Raw genomic sequence first — 21,941 nt, forward strand, 5'->3', positions numbered from 1 at the left:
ATGTAAAAAAACACTTACTCAAATATTAATCGGGGAGGTGATGGTAGCAGGTGGATGCAGCGGGTATCCGTGCTGCAGGTTTTATCTACCGAGCCCGTATTTTCCATTGTTAGTCATCAAAGGTTGCCTTGGATCAGAGTGAGCTGCTACAAAAGGGCAAAAAATGCTGTTATATAAAAGGCTGCTCTGTCAATCAAGTATGTTTTCTACCATTTCTATTTTCCTTATTGCAAGAGTGGTCTCGCATCAGGCTTAAGTCTTGATTAGGATTCAAACGTGGCTGCTTTGTGGGATTATTTCATTCACAGTATTTTTCGGTGACATGCCGAGCCTTCTGTTTGTGAAGGAGAAGCAGGACGAGTGAATGTGCCCAGACAAAGAGTTGCTTCATCTAAAGTTGTTCCAAATCCCACGGTGCTGGCTGCCAAGATGCACGCGTTACACAACCTCGCTCCCAAGCACACAAACACATGAAGTAACCCAGTTTAAGTTTCTGTGTCTGAGACTCCCAGCAGTCCTGGTTTCTATGACTTCAAATATCAAACACACAGGGTTAATTGATGATTAGTGCAAGGGCAATGCTTATCAAATAAAACCTGCAGAGAGTGCCTGTTTTAAACTTGTGTTGTGATGTTTGTACCAGAAGAAGATTGTCAGACTGTGACAACATCAGAGGAGAGATTTGTTTTTCTGCACCACTTTCCTTCTGAAATGCATTAGGCTGCTGCTGACTTCTTTCCTGACCTAAAAATAGCGATGCACCCAAACTTCGTGTTCACCTGCAGACTTCACAGTCACATTTTACTGAAGTAAAGGTGCCTTCTGTTCCTTTTTAAAGTGTCTGAAGCTGAACCCTGACAAATCAAACTTTAAGACTGCTGCCAAAATTAAAAGAAAGCTCAAAACCCCCTGCAAGAACAAGAAAATATTTACTTCAATTGTCAGAGAACTTCCAAGAGCACACATTAGGGTTTGTAGCAGCCAGTTGTTGATAATCAAATCCATTTGATAAACTGATCATTAGTGAGTGTGAGCACCTCTATAAAAGCAGACATTTGGGCAGTTTGCTGGTCTTCAGAAATCACAATGCCACAGTCTTTCAAGACGTAGACGTCCCAGCAAATTCACCCCAAAGTCAGACTGTGCAATGCTCAGAGAAACTGCAAAAAGAGCTACACCACACTTCATGACAGTACAATTAGAAAGAAACAGAAAAAGTATGGCTTCTTTGGAAGAGCTTCCAGGAGAAAGCCTCTTTGCTCTTAACAACCCACAAAATCCCTGGAATGAGGCTAAAGTTTGTTATTATGTTTGCTCATAATGCACAAAACCAAACGCCGCGTATCACCACAAACACCTCATACCCGCTGTCAGCATAGAGGTGGAGGCGTAATGATTTGGGCAAGTTACAGTCGTTGAGTCAATCATGAACTCCCCTGCATACCAAAGTACTCTAGAGACATCTGTTAGGCAGTTAAAGTGTGGATCAAAGTAATGACCACCTCTAAGTGCAGACCTCGACCTGATTGAAATGCTGTGGCTTGGCAAAAGAGAGCTGTGCATAAATAAATGCCCTCAAACCCTCAATGAACCGAAGCACCGCTGCATGGACAGGAGAGCAGACCCAAAGTCCTCTACGATGTGAGAGACTGATATGACATACAGAAATGTATTGTTTCAAGTTGTCGCTGATCCCAAGGTGGTTCTACAAACTACTGAATTATGCATACTTTAAAAATCCTATTTTTTCCATCCTGTAAATGGATGCAGGGATTATAAAACACTCATGAAATCAACTAAAAGCAGAGAGTCTGTCAATGCAGAACGTTTGTTTTACCTACCTTGAAAATATAAAGACTGACTCTCAGCAGGCACCTCAAACCTGCAGGCTTTACTTTCTTCTGTCATCAAACAGTATAAAACGCTCATCATCAAATGCTCTTTTGCTTGTTAGGAATTAGAAAAAATCTGTTTTCCCATGGGTATTCCTATGTGAACTACAATTAGAAAATATATATAAAGATGACCAGCTTTTTTTAAAAGCGGTTATCTATTTTGGAGCTGACCTTTGTGGCACAAAAATATAAAGGAAAAAGGGGTGGCTCAAGACTTTTGCACAGACCTTTAGATGGCTGTGACAAGTGTCCATTAGTTTTGATTTCCTGGTTTACTGTCTTACTTAAAACTGCAGAATTAAATGTGCCTATGAGATAAACTGACAAAACCTGAAAATTAGAAAGTATCTTGAGTTACGTTACTTTTCAAAATTAGATGGTTTTGGAGTTTTTATTCCAAAATGGTAATGCCTCCATCACAGCTGAGTCACTGGTGCTGATTAACGATCCTTTTAACCCCCGTTGATTCAGTATATACTTTTATATGACGGCCTTTTAGATCAAAGTGTCCTGGCTGACTCGCTGCCTGCAGGGCTGCCAGAGGAGCAGCAAACACCACTTTGACTCTCCACGCGAGACATCTGGAGAGCCTCGAGCGTCCTGACAGCTTTCTATTTATTGACTCTTCCTCAGCCTTCAGTGCTCCACAGGCACGTTCGCAATCTGGGAAACTTTCTCAAACTGGACTAGCTGTCGCTAGATAATCCTCATTATGAGCTGTTCTGATGCCGAGCTGGTGGTTTTTTAGAATATTTGGTGTAATTGGTGTGTAATGGGCAAGTTACACACCAATGACAATAACGAAAAGCTTGAATATATTATGAGCCATTTTCTACAATCTCAAAAACAAGAATGCAGGCTGGTGCTTTTGTGTGAACACCAATTATCTCTGAGCAGCGCTCATCAGGATGTCTGCAGTTAAAAAGAAGACAGTTAAAGGTTCCTTCATACAGAGTCTCCAATCAGAGCAATTAAAGTCTCGTGCAAGTCTCGTGTTGTCGGGAAAACTTAGCCACACAAAAACATGATTTCTTTTTTTTTTTTTTTTTGTCACGCTAAACAAGATAAATACAGAATGCAGTTTTTAAATTATAATTTTGATTATTAGGAGAAGAAAAATTTACCCAAACTTACCTGGGCCTGTGTGAAAGAGTAATTGCCCCCTTAGTGTTTCTTCTTCACTTGATTTTTTCCCCACTTGCTATGTGTTTATACACCTCTCTGCATTTAATCATTAGTTATTATTAATCTCTGTCTCTTCTCCACAACATGTTTTCGTCTTTTTTTTCCCCCCTTAACCCCAATTAGTTGTGACAAATGGCCTTCCCTCACTGAGCCTGGTTCATGCAGAGGTTTCTTCCTGTTAAAAGGGAGTTTTTTCATCCCCATTCTCGCCAAGCCTGTACGGGGACTGATTGTCGTGTTTTCTCTGTTTTCTTTGTATTATTGTAGGATGTCTACTTTACAATATAAAGCACATTGAGGCAACTGCTGTTGTGATTTAGCACCAAATAAATAAAACTGAATTGAATTTAAATTAATTAAATTAAATCTAATAACTAGCTGTGCCACACTTGGCCGCAAGAACTGCAATCAAGCGTTGCCACATGTGCAGTTTTATCAAGATCACCAATCTTAAAGGCTAAAATCAGGTCTCATTGTGTTGGCCTAGCAATTCCAGACACACAAACACAAATGCAAATTATGCTGGAAACTCTTAGCTTGTTTTCTGTGTCCGAGGGGGAATGAAGAACCAAAATGCATCTTAACTGCTGTTACCATGGTGCCACGTTAAGTGGAAGCCTTGTGTTTTCTGTTGTTGTTTGTTTTTTGCCATTTTCTTAATTTTACTGAACTACTAGTAAGTTTATTTACTCCATAAATATAGTGCAGATATCTGCCTGGCAGAGAATCCTCTGCAGACATTATTATTATTAACCATCCATTTTCTTCCTCTTATCAATTCAGGGTCCTGGGACTCCACCAGTCTTCATGTTCACATAACATGAAGGATTTGATTTGCAATTGTTACTTTGAATCCACGTGCACAGTGTATTTACATATTACCCTCTGAATCCACAGCTCATTTTAAAGATATGAACTGTAGAGTTTGGTGGGTAACCTTGTGAAAATGTTCTTGCCTCGATTCTCGCAGCCCCTCATGGATGTATACTGCTTTGTGTTGTCTTTCCAGTAATTTTGTCTTCTTCTGCAGGCACCTTTTATCACTGGACTTTCAATAAACACGGTGAATGTGATCTTCTCAGTGCTAAAGCAGCTGAAAACTCAGATATTTCCCCAGGGAGGTGGTGGTGACCAAAAATGGAGCTAAAACTGATTAAATTGTGGACTTGAATTAAAGCATGGCTCTAAATTAATAATTATCTTTTTGTGTTTTACCTTCTGATTGCAAAAATGGAGATGATAATATGTCTGTGTTGTATTTACAATTTATAAATCCACCCATCCCCAAATTTTCACTAAATACAGCTGTTAAAAAGTAAACTTTATCTCCACGGGGTCACCATCTGTTTACCTGCTGATCCAGAAAGTGACATTTCTTCATTAATTCTGCAGCTCCTTATACTAACAGAGCATCTCTGCCTAAACATGTGTTTTTCTGTTTATTTTGAATGACTATTGCTGGTGTTACCTTGCCTGCAGACCTAATTTCTCCCATTGGGGCTGTATGGGTGTGAGGTGAATTTCTATGAGGCGAAGCTGCTTGTTACTGCAGGGATTCTGCTTGCATTTCAAGTATTTGCCTTTAAATGTGACATAATGATGATTTTTTTTATTGGTAAATTAGTTTAGCAAAGTTTACTTTAAAAGAAAACAGAAAAGATTCTTCTCCTTTTAAGACAACACTATCTGCCTCGAGCAAAGTACGAGGCCATTACTGCTTTTATTAGATCATAATACTTAAGCTGTCAGCCGGATACGCTGATCAGATCCCGAGATTTGATTTAAATTTGCCGTAAGTGTGGCACATTAATGTCTTTGTGTGTGCAAAAGCATCCACCACATGTATTCCTCATGTGTGCACGTATCCTGTCTCCAGAGGCAGGACGGCCTGATGCAGCGCTCCATACGAGAGGTGAACACGTCCAGCCGCTGGTGTGTGCTGTGGGACCTGGACGAAGACACACACTACAGTGTCCAGGTGAGAGAAAAACACACACAGTGTGAAGTGTAATAGCTATTACCTATTTAATGATAGCTATGTAATAGCTAATAGCTAATTAGACTGATGTATGTATTAGTTGGATGGTATCTTTTTCTAAAAGGCAGGTGTGTAATGGTGTAACTAACCATTTTTATTGGCTATGTAACCCATAAACACTGCCATTACAAAAGGTCTTATGCAAATGTAGGCTTACAAAACACAAAATAGCAAAAGAAGAAGAAGTTGATAATTCAGAAGTATTTTGGAGCAGTTGTGAAACCCAGGAGGAGGAACGACATGCAGGACGCACCGTGAACAGGACTGAAGTGTTCAGCCCACAGCTGTACACAAGGAAACAAGAAAAAACTCTGGAAAACCAGGAATGATGGCTGGGAAGTTTGAGGAATGCAACAAGGCAATCTGGCAAATTTAAGGAGGTTTCTCACGTGATGTCTCACTGCCAGAAACCTCCAGCAACCACTTGCCAATCAGTTGGGGAATACACACTGCTCCCTAGCAACCAGTGTTTACCGAGAGGGGGTGGTCTGTGTCCTTAGGTCTGTGTGAGTGAGGCCTAAGCTTCCTCCATTTGCCTGTATTTTTTCCATATTTTCCTACAAATCACTCACTGTTACACAACTTGATAATGTGCAATGTGAACTGAAAATGGAGAAGTTTCAAAGAGAAGCCAGCGTTCTTCAAAAGAGGCAACTTTTGTTTTGAAGGCAAACCTTCTCCATTTCTGGTCTGTCACACTTTTCACAGTTTCACGGCGCCTGAGAGAGCAGGTGTTTGTAGGCAAGCCCATCACTACAATTCAAATTACGGCCACAGCAATCTGCTAGCAACAAAATCAATCACAGCAAAGTTTTTGCCAGGTAGATGGGGAATATACATTTTCCCTTAGTTACAGATGGTTGCTGGGGGCTCACTGGCATGTCTGCCAGCTTCCACATTCTTGATATTGGAAGCTGTTTCTTTTAGGCTGTTATGATAGGAACAGTTGAAAAATGATGGAGGAAAACGGGCATTGAATGACACTTTTGCTTTAGCCAGGTGTCCAAAAATGGTGCACAAGTTAACATCATGTGGTTAGCGGTCACGTCTACAAAACCTCAAAAATTAAGAGATTGATTACTGATTGAACACAGGTATGATGAAAAAGCAGTTGAAAACAGGCAGGAAGTACGTCTGACTGAAGTGTAAGACTGGCTGAGACTTCAGAATAAAACAGGAAGTGGCTAAAGCAACAGAGAAATAGAAAAATAGAAAAAGGAAGTAGGTAGACTTGACATCAGCCAGCAGAATAAAACAGGAAACAACTAAAGAAAAACTGTCTGTGTCCTCCTAACTTTGCAAATTTTAAAAAATTGACAACAATCATGGAAGCTAAGCCAAACCATTTGGGTTAAACAATAAAGTCCTGTATTCCACAAAAGTTGCTGCAAAAGAACTTTAGATTAATGCTCTTCTCTGTGCACCTTAAATGAATGAAGTTGTGTCACAAGAGTATGTGTCTGTCCAGGTCAGGACAATCTTTTAGATGCCAGACCAAAGAATTTTCAGCATGTTGCAAAAAGGGACTCATAGTTTTGAGCCATAAGGTAAGAAAATGTTCATCATGTTTGTACAAATAGACATGAGGTCTAAATGATATATTAACAAAGCCATACATTTAGAAATAAAACTGGACGATTTGGTCTTTGTAAGTGCTTTGAAATTGAGATTTCTTACCTCTGTGTATGGAAAAAAGAGACCTATCATCATCCTTTTCTTCTTTATTTTCATTCTATGAGTCAGCTAGAGTACATTTGCATGATTCACAGTTTAAAAAACTGTGACTGGTTGTTTATAGAGCTCCTCAGTTCATCCTCTGTCTGAAACAAGTAGTTTTACCTCCTGTTCTTTAAGACCTACACCTTGAAAGCTCATTTTAGCCTGTTTCATGGCTGGCCAAGGCTGTGAGTCTTTGCTTGGCAGTTTCCAAGGCCTCAGGTATGGACAGCTTGCTGTATTTCTTAGGCACCTTATTTGTCGCACCTTTCTGCAACTCCGTTAGTTGGCTAACCTCCCTCCGTGCTACTTTGATCTTGCCCTCTAGCCTCCTTCTCCATGGAGGGTACTGCCCCTTGTCGCTGTTCAACTTGTAGCCAAGCATCTCACTGATCACTGCTGCCGTATTGTAGATCAGCTTGTTAGTGTCAGTAATCGTGGTTGTAGGTATTGCCCGTAGTGCTGCATTAACATCATCTAGCAGACCTTCTGAGGGTACAGATGCCCCAGAGACAATCCAGCACATAACAGCAGGGTGCAAGATGCTAGCAGGCAAGGCATACATGGAACGCCATAACCAAGTGGCCGGCATAGTGTACAGGAACATCTGTGCCGAGTATAACCTGGAAGTCCCGAGGTCAAAATGGGAGATGCCCCCAAGGGTGGTGGAGAATGACCGAGCTAAGATCCTGTGGGACTTCCAGATACAGACGGACAAAATGGTGGTGGCTAACCAACCGGACATAGTGGTGGTAGACAAACAGAAGAAGACGGCCGTAGTGATCGATGTAGCGGTTCCGAATGACAGCAATATCAGGAAGAAGGAACACGAGAAGCTGGAGAAATACCAAGGGCTCAGAGAAGAGCTCGAGAGGATGTGGAGGGTGAAGGTAACGGTGGTCCCCGTGGTAATCGGAGCACTAGGTGCGGTGACTCCCAAGCTAGGCGAGTGGCTCCAGCAGATCCCGGGAACAACATCGGAGATCTCTGTCCAGAAGAGCGCAGTCCTGGGAACAGCTAAGATACTGCGCAGGACCCTCAAGCTCCCAGGCCTCTGGTAGAGGACCCGAGCTTGAAGGATAAACCGCCCGCAGGGGCGTGCTGGGTGTTTTTTATATATATATATATATATATATATATATATATATATATATATATATATATATATATATATATATATATACATATACATATATTTAGGGGTGCATTTAGGGGTGCAACGATACACAAAATTCACGGTGTCACGGTTCGATATTTTTTGATACAAAAAAAATGTTCATGCCTTTTTAATTTGTCATTTATTGAAATTATAAATATATATTTTAACTCATAAGTACAGTTTTTAAATTTAATGTTGCTGAAACAACAAAGTACTAAAAAAAAAAAATGTCTGATTGAGGAATCACTCATCTTTGGAAAAGAGAGTTTATTACAGAGAAATGGCTCTTTCCAGAATAAAAGCTATACTATACGCTTCTTCTGGGCTATATTCTCAGCAGCATATTAAACATATCAGGTCCCCATAAGGAGAATCAATTCAATTCAATTCAATTCAATTTTATTTATATAGCGCCAAATCACAACATAAGTCGCCTCAAGGCGCTTCATAGATACAGAGAAAAACCCAACAATCATATGACCCCCTATGAGCAAGCACTTTGGCAACAGTGGGAAGGAAAAACTCCCTTTTAACAGGAAGAACCCTCCGGCAGAACCAGGCTCAGGGAGGGGCGGCCATCTGCTGCGACCGGTTGGGGTGAGAGAAGGAAGACAGGATAAAAGACATGCTGTGGAAGAGAGACAGAGGTTAATAACAGATATGATTCAATGCAGAGAGGTCTGTTAATACATAGTGAGTGAGAAAGGTGACTGGAAAGGAAAAACTCAATGCATCATGGGAATCCCCCGGCAGCCTACATCTATTGCAGCATAACTAAGGGAGGATTCAGGGTCACCTGGTCCAGCCCTAACTATATGCTTTAGCAAAAAGGAAAGTTTTAAGCCTAAACTTGAAAGTAGAGATAGTGTCTGTCTCCTGAATCCAAACTGGAAGCTGGTTCCACAGAAGAGGGGCCTGAAAACTGAAGGCTCTCCCTCCCATTCTACTTTTAAATACTCTAGGAACAACAAGTAGGCCTGCAGAGCGAGAGCGAAGTGCTCTAATAGGGTGATATGGTATTACAAGGTCATTAAGATAAGATGGGGCCTGATTATTTAAGACCTTGTATGTGAGGAGCAGGATTTTGAATTCAATTCTGGATTTAACAGGAAGCCAATGAAGGGAAGCCAAAACAGGAGAAATATGCTCTCTCTTTCTAGTCCCTGTCAGCACTCTTGCTGCAGCATTTTGGATTAGCTGAAGGCTTTTCAGTGAGTTTTTTGGACATCCTGATAATAATGAATTACAGTCGTCCAGCCTGGAAGTAATAAATGCATGAACTAGTTTTTCAGCGTCACTCTGAGACAGGATATTTCTAATTTTAGAGATGTTGCGCAAATGGAAGAACGCAGTCTTACATATTTGTTTAATATGTGCATTGAAGGACATGTCCTGGTCAAAAATGACTCCAAAGTTACTCACAGCGTTACTGGAGGCCAAGGTAATGCCATCCAGAGTAAGAATCTGGTTAGATACCATATTTCTAGGCTTTTCAGGGCCGAGTACAATAACCTCAGTTTTATCTGAATTAAGAAGCAGAAAGTTAGCGGCCATCCAGGTCTTTATGTCTTTAAGACATTCCTGCAGTTTAACTAATTGGTGTGTGTTATCTGGCTTCATGGACAGATAGAGCTGGGTGTCATCTGCATAGCAGTGAAAATGTATGCTATGTCTTCTAATGATACTGCCTAAGGGAAGCATGTATAATGTAAACAGAATTGGTCCTAGCACTGAACCCTGTGGAACTCCATAATTAACCTCAGTGTGTGAAGAGGACACTCCATTGGAGTCTATTAGATAGATATGATACAAACCACTGCAGCACAGTACCTGTAATACCTACAGCATGTTCTAATCGCTCTAATAGGATATTATGGTCAACAGTATCGAATGCTGCACTAAGGTCTAGCAGGACAAGCACAGAGATGAGTCCACTGTCAGAGGCCATAAGAAGATCATTTGTAACCTTCACTAAAGCTGTTTCTGTGCTGTGATGAGCTCTGAAACCTGACTGAAACTCTTCAAATAAACCATTCCTCTGCAGATGATCTGTTAGCTGTTTGACAACTACTCTTTCAAGGATTTTTGATATGAAAGGAAGGTTGGAGATTGGCCTATAATTAGCTAAGACTGCTGGGTCTAGAGATGCTTTTTGAGTAAAGGTTTAACTACAGCTAGCTTGAAGGCCTGTGGTACATAGCCGATCATTAGAGATAGGTTGATCATATTTAAGATCGAAGAATTAATTAATGGCAGGACTTCTTTGAGCAGTTTTGTAGGAATTGGGTCTAAAAGACAGGTTGATGGTTTGGAGGAAGTAATTATTGAAGTTAACTCAGAAAGATCAATTAGAGATAAAGAGTCTAACTTAACATCAATGGTACTAAGAGTAGCTGTAGATAATATTACATCTGTGGGATGATTATTGGTAATTTATTCTCTAATGATAAAAATTTTATTTGTGAAGAAGTTCATGAAGTCATTACTAGTTAACGTTAAAGGGATGGTTGGCTCAAAAGAGCTCTGACTTTTTGTCAGCCTGGCTACAGAGCTGAAGAGAAACCTGGGGTTGTTCTTATTTTCTTCAATCAGTGATGAATAGTAAGATGTTCTGGCTTTGCGGAGGGCTTTCTTATAAAGCAGCAAACTATTTCTCCAGGCTAAATGATGATCCTCTAAATTTGTGACACGCCATTTCCTCTCCAGATTACGAGTCATCTGCTTTAGGGTACGTGTTTGAGAATTATACCACGGAGTCAGGTACTTCTGATTAGAGACCTTAGTTTTCACAGGAGCTACAGTATCCAGAGTCGTACGTAGTGAGGAGGTGAAATTATTAACAAGATAATCGACCTCTGTTGGGGTAGCGTTCAGATAGCTGCTCTGCTCTATGTTGGTATAGGTCATTGAAGATGATAACAGTGGGTGGATTATATTCTTAAACTTAGTTACAGCGCTTTCAGAAAGACATCTACTTTGATAAAGTCTACTCTCCACCGCTGTGTAATCAATTATTGTAAATGTAAATGTTATCAGGAAATGATCAGACAGGAGAGGGTTTTCAGGAAACACTGTTAAATGTTCAGTTTCTATGCCATATGTTAAAACAAGCTCTAGAGTGATTAAAGTGGTGGGTGGGTTCTTTTACAGTTTGAGAGAAACCAATTGAGTCTAATAACAGATTAAATGCCATGTTGAGGCTGTCATTTTTAGCATCTACATGGATGTTAAAATCACCCACAATAATTATTTTATCTGAGCTCAGAACTAAATTAGATATAAAGTCTGAGAAATCAGACAGAAACTCTGTGTAAGGCCCAGGTGGACGATAGATGATAACAAGTAAGACTGGTTTCTGAGTTTCACAGCTGGGGTGGAGAATGTTAAGCATCAGGCTTTCAAATGAATTAAAAGTCTGTCTTGGTCTTTCATTAATTAATAGGCTGGTGTGAAAAATTGCTGCCACACCGCCCCCTCGGCCTGTGCTTCGAGATTTCTGGTAGTTAGAATGACTCGGGGGTGTTGATTCATTTAAACTAACAGAATCATCCTGCTGCAACCAGGTTTCTGTAAGGCAGAGTAAATCAATTTGTTGATCAATTATTAAGTCATGTACTAACAGAGACTTGGAGGAGAGAGACCTAATATTTAATAATCCACATTTCACTGTTTTACTCTTTGGTTCAGATGTGGATACTGTATTGTTCTTTCTTTGTAATTGTTTATGTTTAAGTTGTTTGTTGCTGGTTTTTAGTTTGTTTTTTGTCTGTTTGGGAGCTGACACAGTCTCTATGGAGATGGGTTTTTGGGGGGGTAGCAGGAGGAGAGAAGCTGCAGAGAGGCGTGTAAGACTGCAACTCTGCTTCCTGGTCCCAACTCTGGATAGTCATATTTTGGGGGTTTAATAAATTTGTCCATATTTCTAGAAATGAGAGCTGCTCCATCCAAAGTGGGATGGATGCCGTCTCTCCTAACAAGACCAGGTTTCCTCCAGAAGGTTTGCCAATTATCTATGAAGCCCACATCGTTTCTGGGACACCACTCAGACAGCCAGCAATTTAAGGAGAACATGCGGCTAAACATGTCACTCCTGGTCTTAGGCACCTTATTTGTCGCACCTTTCTGCAACTCCGTTAGTTGGCTAACCTCCCTCCGTGCTACTTTGATCTTGCCCTCTAGCCTCCTTCTCCATGGGGGGTACTGCACCTTGTGGCTGTTCAACTTGTAGCCAAGCATCTCACTGATCACTGCTGCCGTATTGTAGATCAGCTTGTTAGTGTCGGTAATCGTGGTTGTAGGTATATATAAATATACCTACTGTGTGTGCAACCTATATATATATATATATATATATATATATATATATATATATATATATATATATATATATATATATATATATATATATATATCTTCTTTAATATCAAATATCTTTACCTTCAAAACTCACCTATTATGCTTTCTGCCAGCTCATTCTAATTGGATGGTTTCCTGGCACAGACCCGGCTTTTAAGCCCAGTTCAGAGATTTTCAACAGGATTGAGGTCGGGGCTTTAGGAAGGCCATTCCAGAAGCTCAATGCTAGCCTGCTTTATCTATTCCCAACTAGTTTTGATCTGTTTGGGATCATTGTCCTGATTTGAGGTGAATTTGAGGAATTTGGAGATAGTCATCCTTCTACATTATTCCATCAACTTCTTGCAGTGTACCTGTCATGGTCCTGGGTCTTTTGACCCAGCGTTTTATGTTTGAGTTTATTTTGTTCATTAGGTTATCTAAGTTCATTTGGTTATTAGACTCCTTGTGTTTTCTTCCCCTGTATTTAAGCTTCCCCTCACCCTTTGTGTTTCATGCTGCGTGTCTTATGTTATCAAGTTTGTATTATCATGCCTAAGTGTTTCTAGTTCTTATTATTTCCCCCTCCGTTTCCAACCATGTTAAATCTCCCCTGCTCTTCATGCGTTTCATGTCTGTGTCTTACGTTGTCAAGTTCTGGTTGTCGTGTCTAAGTCTGCATGTTTCTTGTTTTCTTTTGAAAAAGGGGTCTTGTGTTCTGTGCTCATGCGGTTAGTTTTACTCTTGCCTGTGCATCATTATGTTTATCCTAGTCAGCTGTTTCCTCATGTGTCTCCACTTCCCCTAATCACCTCCTGTGTATTTAAGTCCTCTGTTTTCAGTGTGTGATTGTCAGGTCGTCTGTTGTCCACGCCATGTTTCCTATGCCATGCCATGCTTCCAAGTTTCTTGTCTAGGTTTTTCTTATTGTTTGTTTAGATTCCCCAGTTTAGGTTTGTGTTAATTTTGCTTCAGTTTGCCTTGCCCTTTGTTTGTATCTCTTCTACCAGCCATATTAAACGGCTCGCCTTTTGTTAACATTTCAAGTTCTGTTCCCTGTTCCTTGGAGTCTGCGTTTTGGGTCCTTTTCTCAATTCATACAGTCTGCCCTCGCCAGACTGTGACAGTACCAGTACCACTGGCAGCAAAACAGCCCCACAGCATGAACCTGCCACCACCATGCTTGACAGCTGGTACGGCGTTCTTAGGTAATAATAATGTTGGTCCACGATCAACATTATTTTCATGATGTAGCAACAAAGTGGTGACACATCTGAATAACTTGTAGCCTACTTATGTACATTTGTTTGAATCACTGATCTTGGAATCTGCAGTTGTTTAGAAATGGCTGCAAGACCTTCACAACCTTCCCAAATCTACAGTTCTCCTTCTTGGATCTTCACTGAGTTCCTTGGACTTTCCCATTGTTCCGAGTATTGGTCAGCCTAATGAGTGCCGTCAAACAAATCCTTTTAATACTGCAAAGAGAAACTACCAGCTGTACACAGTCATGATCACTAACGAGAAGTTAATTGGCCTTGTGAGTTAAAAGACATCATAGAACAATCAGCACCATTTAGTAAAAGATTTAAGAGTGTATGCATATTTTTTGAGCCTGTTTGGATTAGAAAAAATCCAAAATAAATAGATAACTGAATTGAAACTTACCCAGTTCTTGTTTTTCAAAGTCATTAAAGATTTATCCTGTACAATCATCCCAGCCTAGAAATAGAACAGTTCCAAGAAATAATTAAAAGCCCAAGATTACCACGACATTCATGCCTATGATGAGTGGATGTAAACGTCTGACCAAAACTGTATATCTATGTATTACTCAGTGTAATGAAGCTGAAAGCTGATTATAAACTCATATTTTAAGCACAAGTCCACATAAATGTAAAATAATTTGATATTTTCACAACCTGGCAACCTTACAAATTGCTTATCCAGGGCTGAAAAACACTGCTGAACCTCTCATAAAAACATTAATTACCATTTTAATTATGTTAATTATTTCAGTATCATTTAATGCTTGGTTAGCGAATAGATGGATCATCTGCATCACAGCTGAGAAACTTTCTTAGATGATGACAAAGCATTTTTTCTTAAATCAAGTGTCAGTGTTTGATCAACCTAAACAGTGACACGTCTCTGTTCTGAAAGTTTAAACTAAAACTGCAGCTCCTCTCTGAAGAGGGAGTCTCTAATGTGACTCCATTATCGTGGTGCTATTAAAATTTTTATAGCCTAACAGACTGACGCAGACTGCAGACTGTCCTTCAGCTGCAGGACTTGCTTCAATGTGCTCGTCAGCAGACAGATGTCCTGCGAAAGTGTCATTGAGCAATGCATTGCTGCCCGGTGAGGTCCAGAGGGGGCTGAATTTGACCTCTGACCTCCCTTTGGCGTGCGGGGAGGTTAAAAATTAAAGGATGAATTTCCCAATGGAGTTGGGTGTTGTTATCCAGGATGAGGGGACAGATTAGAGCTTGCAGAGGACACTTTGCAGGCATCAGACTGTAGAATTAGAGGAGAACAAACACTCTAAATTCAAGGACTTACTTCATACACTCCACAGAAAACTTGCTGCATACTGCCGTTGGCTGTGTTGTGTAGGTGGAGAGAGCATCTGTGGCACATTGAGACCTCGTGTGGATGTAATTTTATCTCTGTGATTGATTGATTTCCCTGTGTGTGCATTAAACTGAGTGCTTCCTGTTACAAAACTCCACTGCAGCCCGATTTGAATGTGAAACACCATTAACACGTGTTTATTTTTTACACAAAGCCTAATTTTATAATCTTTCCCAGTGACTGAAAATGTCCCCAAATGAGCTTATAGCTTAAATTCATATTCTCTCTGTTGCCTTTCAAGCTTTTACTCAGCGTCCTCCAATGATCATTCAGGATCACGGCCAAAAGCCAAAGCACCGCTCGCTCACTAAATATACCCTCGGCAGCCAGTTTCTTACCATCGTTGCATAATGTTGTCCTTTGTTAATGCCACTGTAAGAATGCACCCAGAGTTTGTGCTCAGCTGTCATCAGCTTGGCTCTACCTTTGCTTAAAAATATCTTAACATTCCCTCTAAATACTTTTTTCCCCCTTGTTGGATGTAGGTGCAGTCCGTTGGGCCGCACGGTGACAGCCCACCCAGCCGTGCCGTCCACTTCAGGACTCTGGAGAGGACCGACCATTATCCAGCCGGAGTCCTGGACCACCGTGAGTGCTCATAAACACACTCCAGAGGGGAGCTTCCTAAAGTAAAACACATGACGTGCCGTGTTTCAGCAGCACAGACACAAATCTGAGGTATTTTATTGTTGCATGAAGTACGCAGAAGTTTGGTGTCTCAGAAACGCTGTTTTAAGTCAAGTTTTCAAGGTGTGTATGCACATGTTAAATACTGGCAATAATAGTCTGTGGAGCTTCGAAAGAAATGTGTCTGGACTTTAAGACCGACAAAAACTGGTTCATCCCGAAGACAAAACTCCTAAAAACAAACTTAGCAACATAGTATATGCTGTACTGTGTAGCGAGGAATGTTCAGACCTCTACATTGGAGAGACCAAACAGCCACTTCACAAACGCATGGCTCCACCTCGACGGGACAAGACTCAGCGGTCCATCTCCATCTAAAGGACAAAGGTCACTCTTTTGAGGACGCCAATGTTCAAATTTTGGACAGAGAAGACAGATGGTTTGAAATAGGAGGAAAAGAAGCCATCTATGGCTACGTTCAGATGGCAGGCGAAAGCACATCAAATCCGACTTTTTTGACCCTGTGCGACCCATATCCGATCATGGTATGACAGTGTGAACAGCACAAATCCGATATTTTCAAATCCGATCTGGGCTACTTTCATATGTGTTACTGAATCCGATACATATCTGATGTTTTAGAAAGCGACTGCTGTTTGAATGGTCATGTCGCATTAAATCCGTGTCTTATGTCACTGACACAAGACAGACACCAATTATCAGCGCCGGAGAAGACATCGTGAATGCTTCCTGGCCATCCAGTGTAGATGTTAGTGAAACTGTTGGGAAGACAACGTTGGAGAAATGTGAACATTTTATTTGTACAATACAATACAATTTTATTTATATAGCACATTTAAAAAACCACAGGTACTGTATGCCAAAGTGCTTCACAGAACGAGTTAAGAGCAATAATAAATACAAGTACAAAACACAAAATACAAAAAACAAATAAAATATACTAACAGGCGGGAGACATAACTAACCAATAATACACCAGGCATAGTAGGCACAACCCAAAAGGCTGAAGGTTAAAACATTATAAACATTAATAAAGCGAAAAAGATAAGTTACAATACACTAAAAATGCGGGCTCTAGGAGGCGGGGAAAGCAAGGCTAAACAAATACGTTTTTAATCGAGATTTAAAAGATTGAATTGAATCAGACGCCCGAATAGCTAGAAGGAGGTTATTCCAGAGGTAGGGTGCGAAAGCGGCGAAAGCGGCGAATGCGCGGTCACCTCTGGTCTTGAGCCGAGATCTAGGTCACACCAGGAGCATTTGACCTGCTGATCTAAGCGCTCTCCCAGGGGTATAAAAGCTGAGGAGATCCGTAAGATAGCTGGGCACGGTGTTATTTATGATTTTAAAAGTGAGCAATATGATTTTAAAATCAATACGGAATTTAATAGGGAGCCAGTGCAGGTCGGAAAGAACTGGAGTAATAGACTCAAACCTGCCAGTTCCAGTTAAGAGACGCGCAGCCACATTTTGAACGAGCTGCAGTTTGTGAACAAGGGCAGAATTGAGACCAGTGTAAAGGGAATTACAGTAATCTAACCTTGATGTAATAAAAGGCATGGATAAGTTTCTCCAGGTCCTTACGTGGTAAGTAGGGCTTGGCCTTAGAGGTTAGACGTAATTTATTGAAACTCGATTTAACTACAGAGGACACATGTTTGTGCAACTTGAAGGAACTGTCCAAGACAACACCCAGGTTCCTCACAGTGTCAGAAAGGGAGTCAGCAAAGGGCCTGAGAATACCAATTAGTTCAGCCTGAGAGGAGGGAGTATCAAAGATTACAATTTCAGTCTTCTTATCATTTAGAATGAGGGAATTGCTCAGTAGCCAGATTTTAACTTCATTCATACAATCGGAGAAGTGTTGCAACGACAACGTGACATCCTCAGCCAGTTCAAAATAGATTTGAATGTCATCCGCATAAAAGTGAAAAGAAATATTGTATTTATCAAAGATTCGGCCCAAGGGTAACAAGTATAAAGAGAACAGCATGGGACCCAACACAGACCCCTGGGGGACACAGGGGTAACAGGGGCAATGGAGGAGGAGTAGGTACCCATGGTGACAGAAAAGGACCTTTCTGAGAGATAGGATTTAAACCAGCTAAGGGCACTGCCCGTGATGCCCACCAGATGTTTAAGCCTCATTAAAAGGACATTATGGTCCACCAAATCAAAAGCAGAGGACAAATCAAGCAAAATTAACACCACAGGGCGCCCTGAGTCAGCAATTGAGAGAAGATCATTAAAGACTCTCAGTAATGCAGTTTCCGTGCTATGGCGTGGCTTAAAGCCCGACTGAAATTTTTCCTCGATATTATTTGCATCCAAATAAGTTTGAAGTTGGGAATGAACAATCTTCTCTAGGATTTTAGACAGAAACGGGAGTTTGGAAATGGGTCTAAAGTTAGCGAGATAATTCTGATCAAGGGAGGTCTTTTTGAGTATAGGTTGCACTACAGCATGTTTAAAAGCAGCCGGAACACAACCCGATAACAATGACAGGTTAATTAATGATAGAATACAGGGCTCGATAATGTTAAACCCATCTTTAATAATACGAGATGGAAGGATGTCATGAGCAGCGTTTGAGTTGAGTGTATCTGGACCTTCAGTACTGGTGTACCCTCAAGAGTACTGTATAATCTGCAGATTCTGACAGAAATCTGTAACTATCCTTTGAAGCATCTAAAACAGCAATAAGGATAATTATTAGGCCATATGTAAATAACAAAATAACTTTATAACTTAAAGCAAAATTGGGAAACGTAAAGTCCAAAACAAATCTTTATAGTAAGGGCCATCAGTCAAACCATCTATGAACAGAGGGTTGGGCTTTACGACACCAACTGTCTGCTATCTAAAATTCAGTTTTGAGATCCCTTCCCAGACGCCTTAACGCCCACGCACATCCTGGGCCTTCTAAACTCAGGTACTCACATGATAGGGTGGGGCTAGGTTTCACAATGAGCCCACACGAAAGCCTGGCTGATTGTGAGCTACACCTATTTTCACAACTTGGCTCATGTGATTAGGTAGAGGATCATTAGGGGGTCCTTTGTCCCTCTCGGGGGGGATACTCCCACAGGGCTAAAATCTGGGACTCTCCACCATTTGACCCTAGAACTGAAGAAGCTTCTCGGTTGAGAGGTGAAACGTCTTGAAGCAACTTAAAGAAGTCCAGACGCTTTTCTTTCCAAGCTCCTTAGACTATGTTGACCTGGATGACTGAGAACCTTCACAGACACTGGCAATAATAATAAAATGATGTAGTTGTAATGTTGTACGCGTTATTCAGTATACAAAAGTCTTGAGCCACTCCTCATGTCTTTGTGTTTTACTTCAAAGGCATAGTTCTTTTGTATCTTTAGTTACTTTGTTATTAGCAACCTATCATAAAAACACACCATTTGTTTCAATTTCTTTGGTTGAATCTGTGAAAAATATCAAAGATAACACAGTTTGACAGACATAAAATAGTATTTTTGCACCAGAAAGGTGATTCACAAAGAGATATAGCTGAAAGCTTGGCATATCTCAGCATGGTGTGCACTGTGTCCTTAAAAATTTTGAGGAAACTGGACAAGTACAGCAGATGAATACTATCTAAAAGTCACGTTCTTAAGAAACAGGGGGGGGGGGGGGGAATCCAGCAAAGACCTGACACTGTCAGGTGAGGCTGTATGCAGGCAGGAGTGGTGGTAAGGAGAACCCAAAGTGCAGACTCACAGAGATGGAATGTAAACTCAAACTTAGATTTATTGTAAAATAAAAACCAAAAACTAAACTGAAAACGACAAAACCAAACAGGCTGACAGGCAGAACACACAGCATGATAAGACACTAGATCGTGACACAGACAGAGGAACACACAGGGCTTAAATACACAGAGGGCGCAATCAAGGAATGGAAGGCAGGAGGGAAACACAGCTGGGACAAATCAGGGCTAACGAGACAAGGGAAGCAAAATCAGGGACTTTCAAAGTAAAACAGGAAACATAATACAGAGACGCGGACTTGACAAGGGGATAAAGATGACAGAGGAGACAGAGCAACTATAGAACACAGATACATAAACCATAGGACAGAGAACTCTAACAAATAAACCAAAAGACTAGAAATGATAAAAAATGGCTAAGTCAAAGTTCAACAATAATGAAAACTCAAAACTCTGGGTCAACGACCCAGGTCTCCTAACAGACACAGGACACGAGAAATGCATCTGGACCTTCAGCTGATCCAGCTACTGTTCATTGAAGCCTCATTGAAATGGTCTCAGTGAAAGCGTGGCTGTCAGGAAGCAATCATTAATGGAGGGAAACAGGGAGGAAAGGCTGACATCTTGGCGATCTTTGTCATAATTGTTGAATTATGAATTTTTGATCCATCATGTAATACCATCTGGAAACCATCTGATTGGCAGCAGCTTCATTTTTCACCATGACAATGATCCTAAACACAATGCCAATGCAGTAAAATAATACCTCGATTGAAAAACACATAGTGGAACACTATCGGCCATGGATTTAGCCTCCCCAGAGCCTGGATCTCAACATTATCGAAGCAGTGTGGGATCATGCTGACAGAGAACGGAACAAAAGGCAGAAACAACCAAAGAAGAGCTTTGAATGTCCTTCAAGAAGCCTGGAGAACTATTCCAGCTGCCTAAGACTGTCCTGAAGAATAAAGATGGTCACAACTCATTAGAGTTGTACAAACTCTGTTTTTGCCTCATATATTTGCACGTTTCAGTAGATCACATTTTCCTAGAAAGATATAAAGAAAGGGTTGACTCAAGACTTTTGCATAGCACTGTAGTATAAGGGTGGAACAGTAGCAGTAAAAATAATACCTGTAAAGTAGCCATAGCAACTACAAACATCTGGGGGGAAAAATCCCATTAAGTACTGTGTTTACAAAGTGTCATAGCGTACATGTTACTCCTGTGTGCCTCAGAGCTTCACTGTGGTGGTCATTAAAAACACATCAGTGAGTCACACTGTTGCATTATTACCATGAAAACAACAGAAAATGTGGATCAATCCGCTACTAAAAATAGTCCACATTAAACGTACTGTGAGCCTTTCAGATTTTTTTATTTTTTTTTAATGGGATTTGCTGGTAGAAGATAGAACTGTAGTATATTCTGTTGAGTAGAGTTTGACCAGACTTGTCTTTGTCCTCAGATGAGCCAGCGATGGAGGGTCTGGGTATGACTCCACAACTGGAGACTGGAGAGCTGCTGATCATCACCACTGTGCTGTTGCTGTGGGCAGGTCAGCTTGCACCAACAGACACCATCCAATGGACACTCTAAGCATCTCTTCTGAATAATTTTCCTTTCTAACTCCGTTAACCGCCTTAATGTATTCAATAAAATTCATGTGTTAATTTAATATGACCTGAATCTAGTGCTTGAGACCGCAAACTCATCAAGCGAGGGATGTTTTTGACTTCTTTTCTCTTTGCTTTCCACACCGCCAGCCGTCATCGCCCTTTTCTGCCGGCAGTACGACATCATCAAAGACAACGACTCCAACGGCACCAAGGAGAAAGCCAAGCGGCCGCTGGTCCGAGCCACTTCCTCCTACTACAATGCCTCAGCTGGCAGCTCGCCCATCTACCACAACGGAGCCGTCCGCAGCAGCAGGGTGACTCATTTACTAAAACTTCCTCCTCTTCCTCCCCTCTTCGTCTTGCTGCAGAACTCCTCTATAATGCACGCTCGCTCCTGGCTGCCAGGAGTATTTTGTTTCCTCTGTAGAGTCTTTGTAGTTGCATCAGAGATCTCCTAGCAACTAGAGCTACTGCCATCGCAGCTAAATATAAAACAGCCGGGCTGAAAACAGAGAGCAGCGCAAACGCCCATTCAGTTGTTGCTGAGCATCTCCTCAGTTAAAGCGAACAGGCAGACGATTTGTTTTTGTTTTTCCACATGCGAGCAGCTTTAATTAGACACACCAGCTACAGGTGTCCTGGTTGCAGCGCCCCCTAATGGCCACATTTCATTTATCACCCATTTCGTCATCTGCAAGATTACTGGTGCAGAGAATAACATCAGATAGAAGAACATTTCTTCACTTGTGGTGTTGAGTAGAGAAAGCGAGGCTGTACGTTCACGGCCTCATTACAAACTCTCAGAGGAAGGTTACAACAAATCATAAAACTTTGGTCATTAAGAGGAAGGAAACAGAGGACACAGATTATGTGCGTTAATAGAATAAGGAACTATCCAGCAGCCTGAATCCCGGTGCTGTGAAAAAGTAACTGCCCCCTTTATTAAATCATGTATTAAGTCAGTGACATTTATCAGTCTGGAAAGGGTTAAAAA

The 21,941-nt window shown here is 41.0% G+C and overlaps 1 protein-coding gene across 1 annotated transcript in view; it reads left to right on the top strand.

The window, feature by feature from the left end:
* Positions 1-21,941, top strand: part of LOC146642013 (fibronectin type III domain-containing protein 4-like) — a 60,535-nt gene that overhangs the window by 34,692 nt on the left and 3,902 nt on the right. The window contains exons 3-6 of the mRNA XM_085399360.1: positions 4,957-5,058; positions 15,448-15,550; positions 20,797-20,886; positions 21,095-21,261. Coding sequence (XP_085255486.1) covers positions 4,957-5,058; positions 15,448-15,550; positions 20,797-20,886; positions 21,095-21,261 — 462 coding nt within the window. The remainder of the gene's footprint in view (positions 1-4,956; positions 5,059-15,447; positions 15,551-20,796; positions 20,887-21,094; positions 21,262-21,941) is intronic.

This window comes from Rhamphochromis longiceps, linkage group LG23 (genome assembly GCF_057381845.1).
Source record: "Rhamphochromis longiceps isolate RC_006_pf linkage group LG23, R_longiceps_female_GT1.1, whole genome shotgun sequence".
NCBI classification, from domain to species: domain Eukaryota; kingdom Metazoa; phylum Chordata; class Actinopteri; order Cichliformes; family Cichlidae; genus Rhamphochromis; species Rhamphochromis longiceps.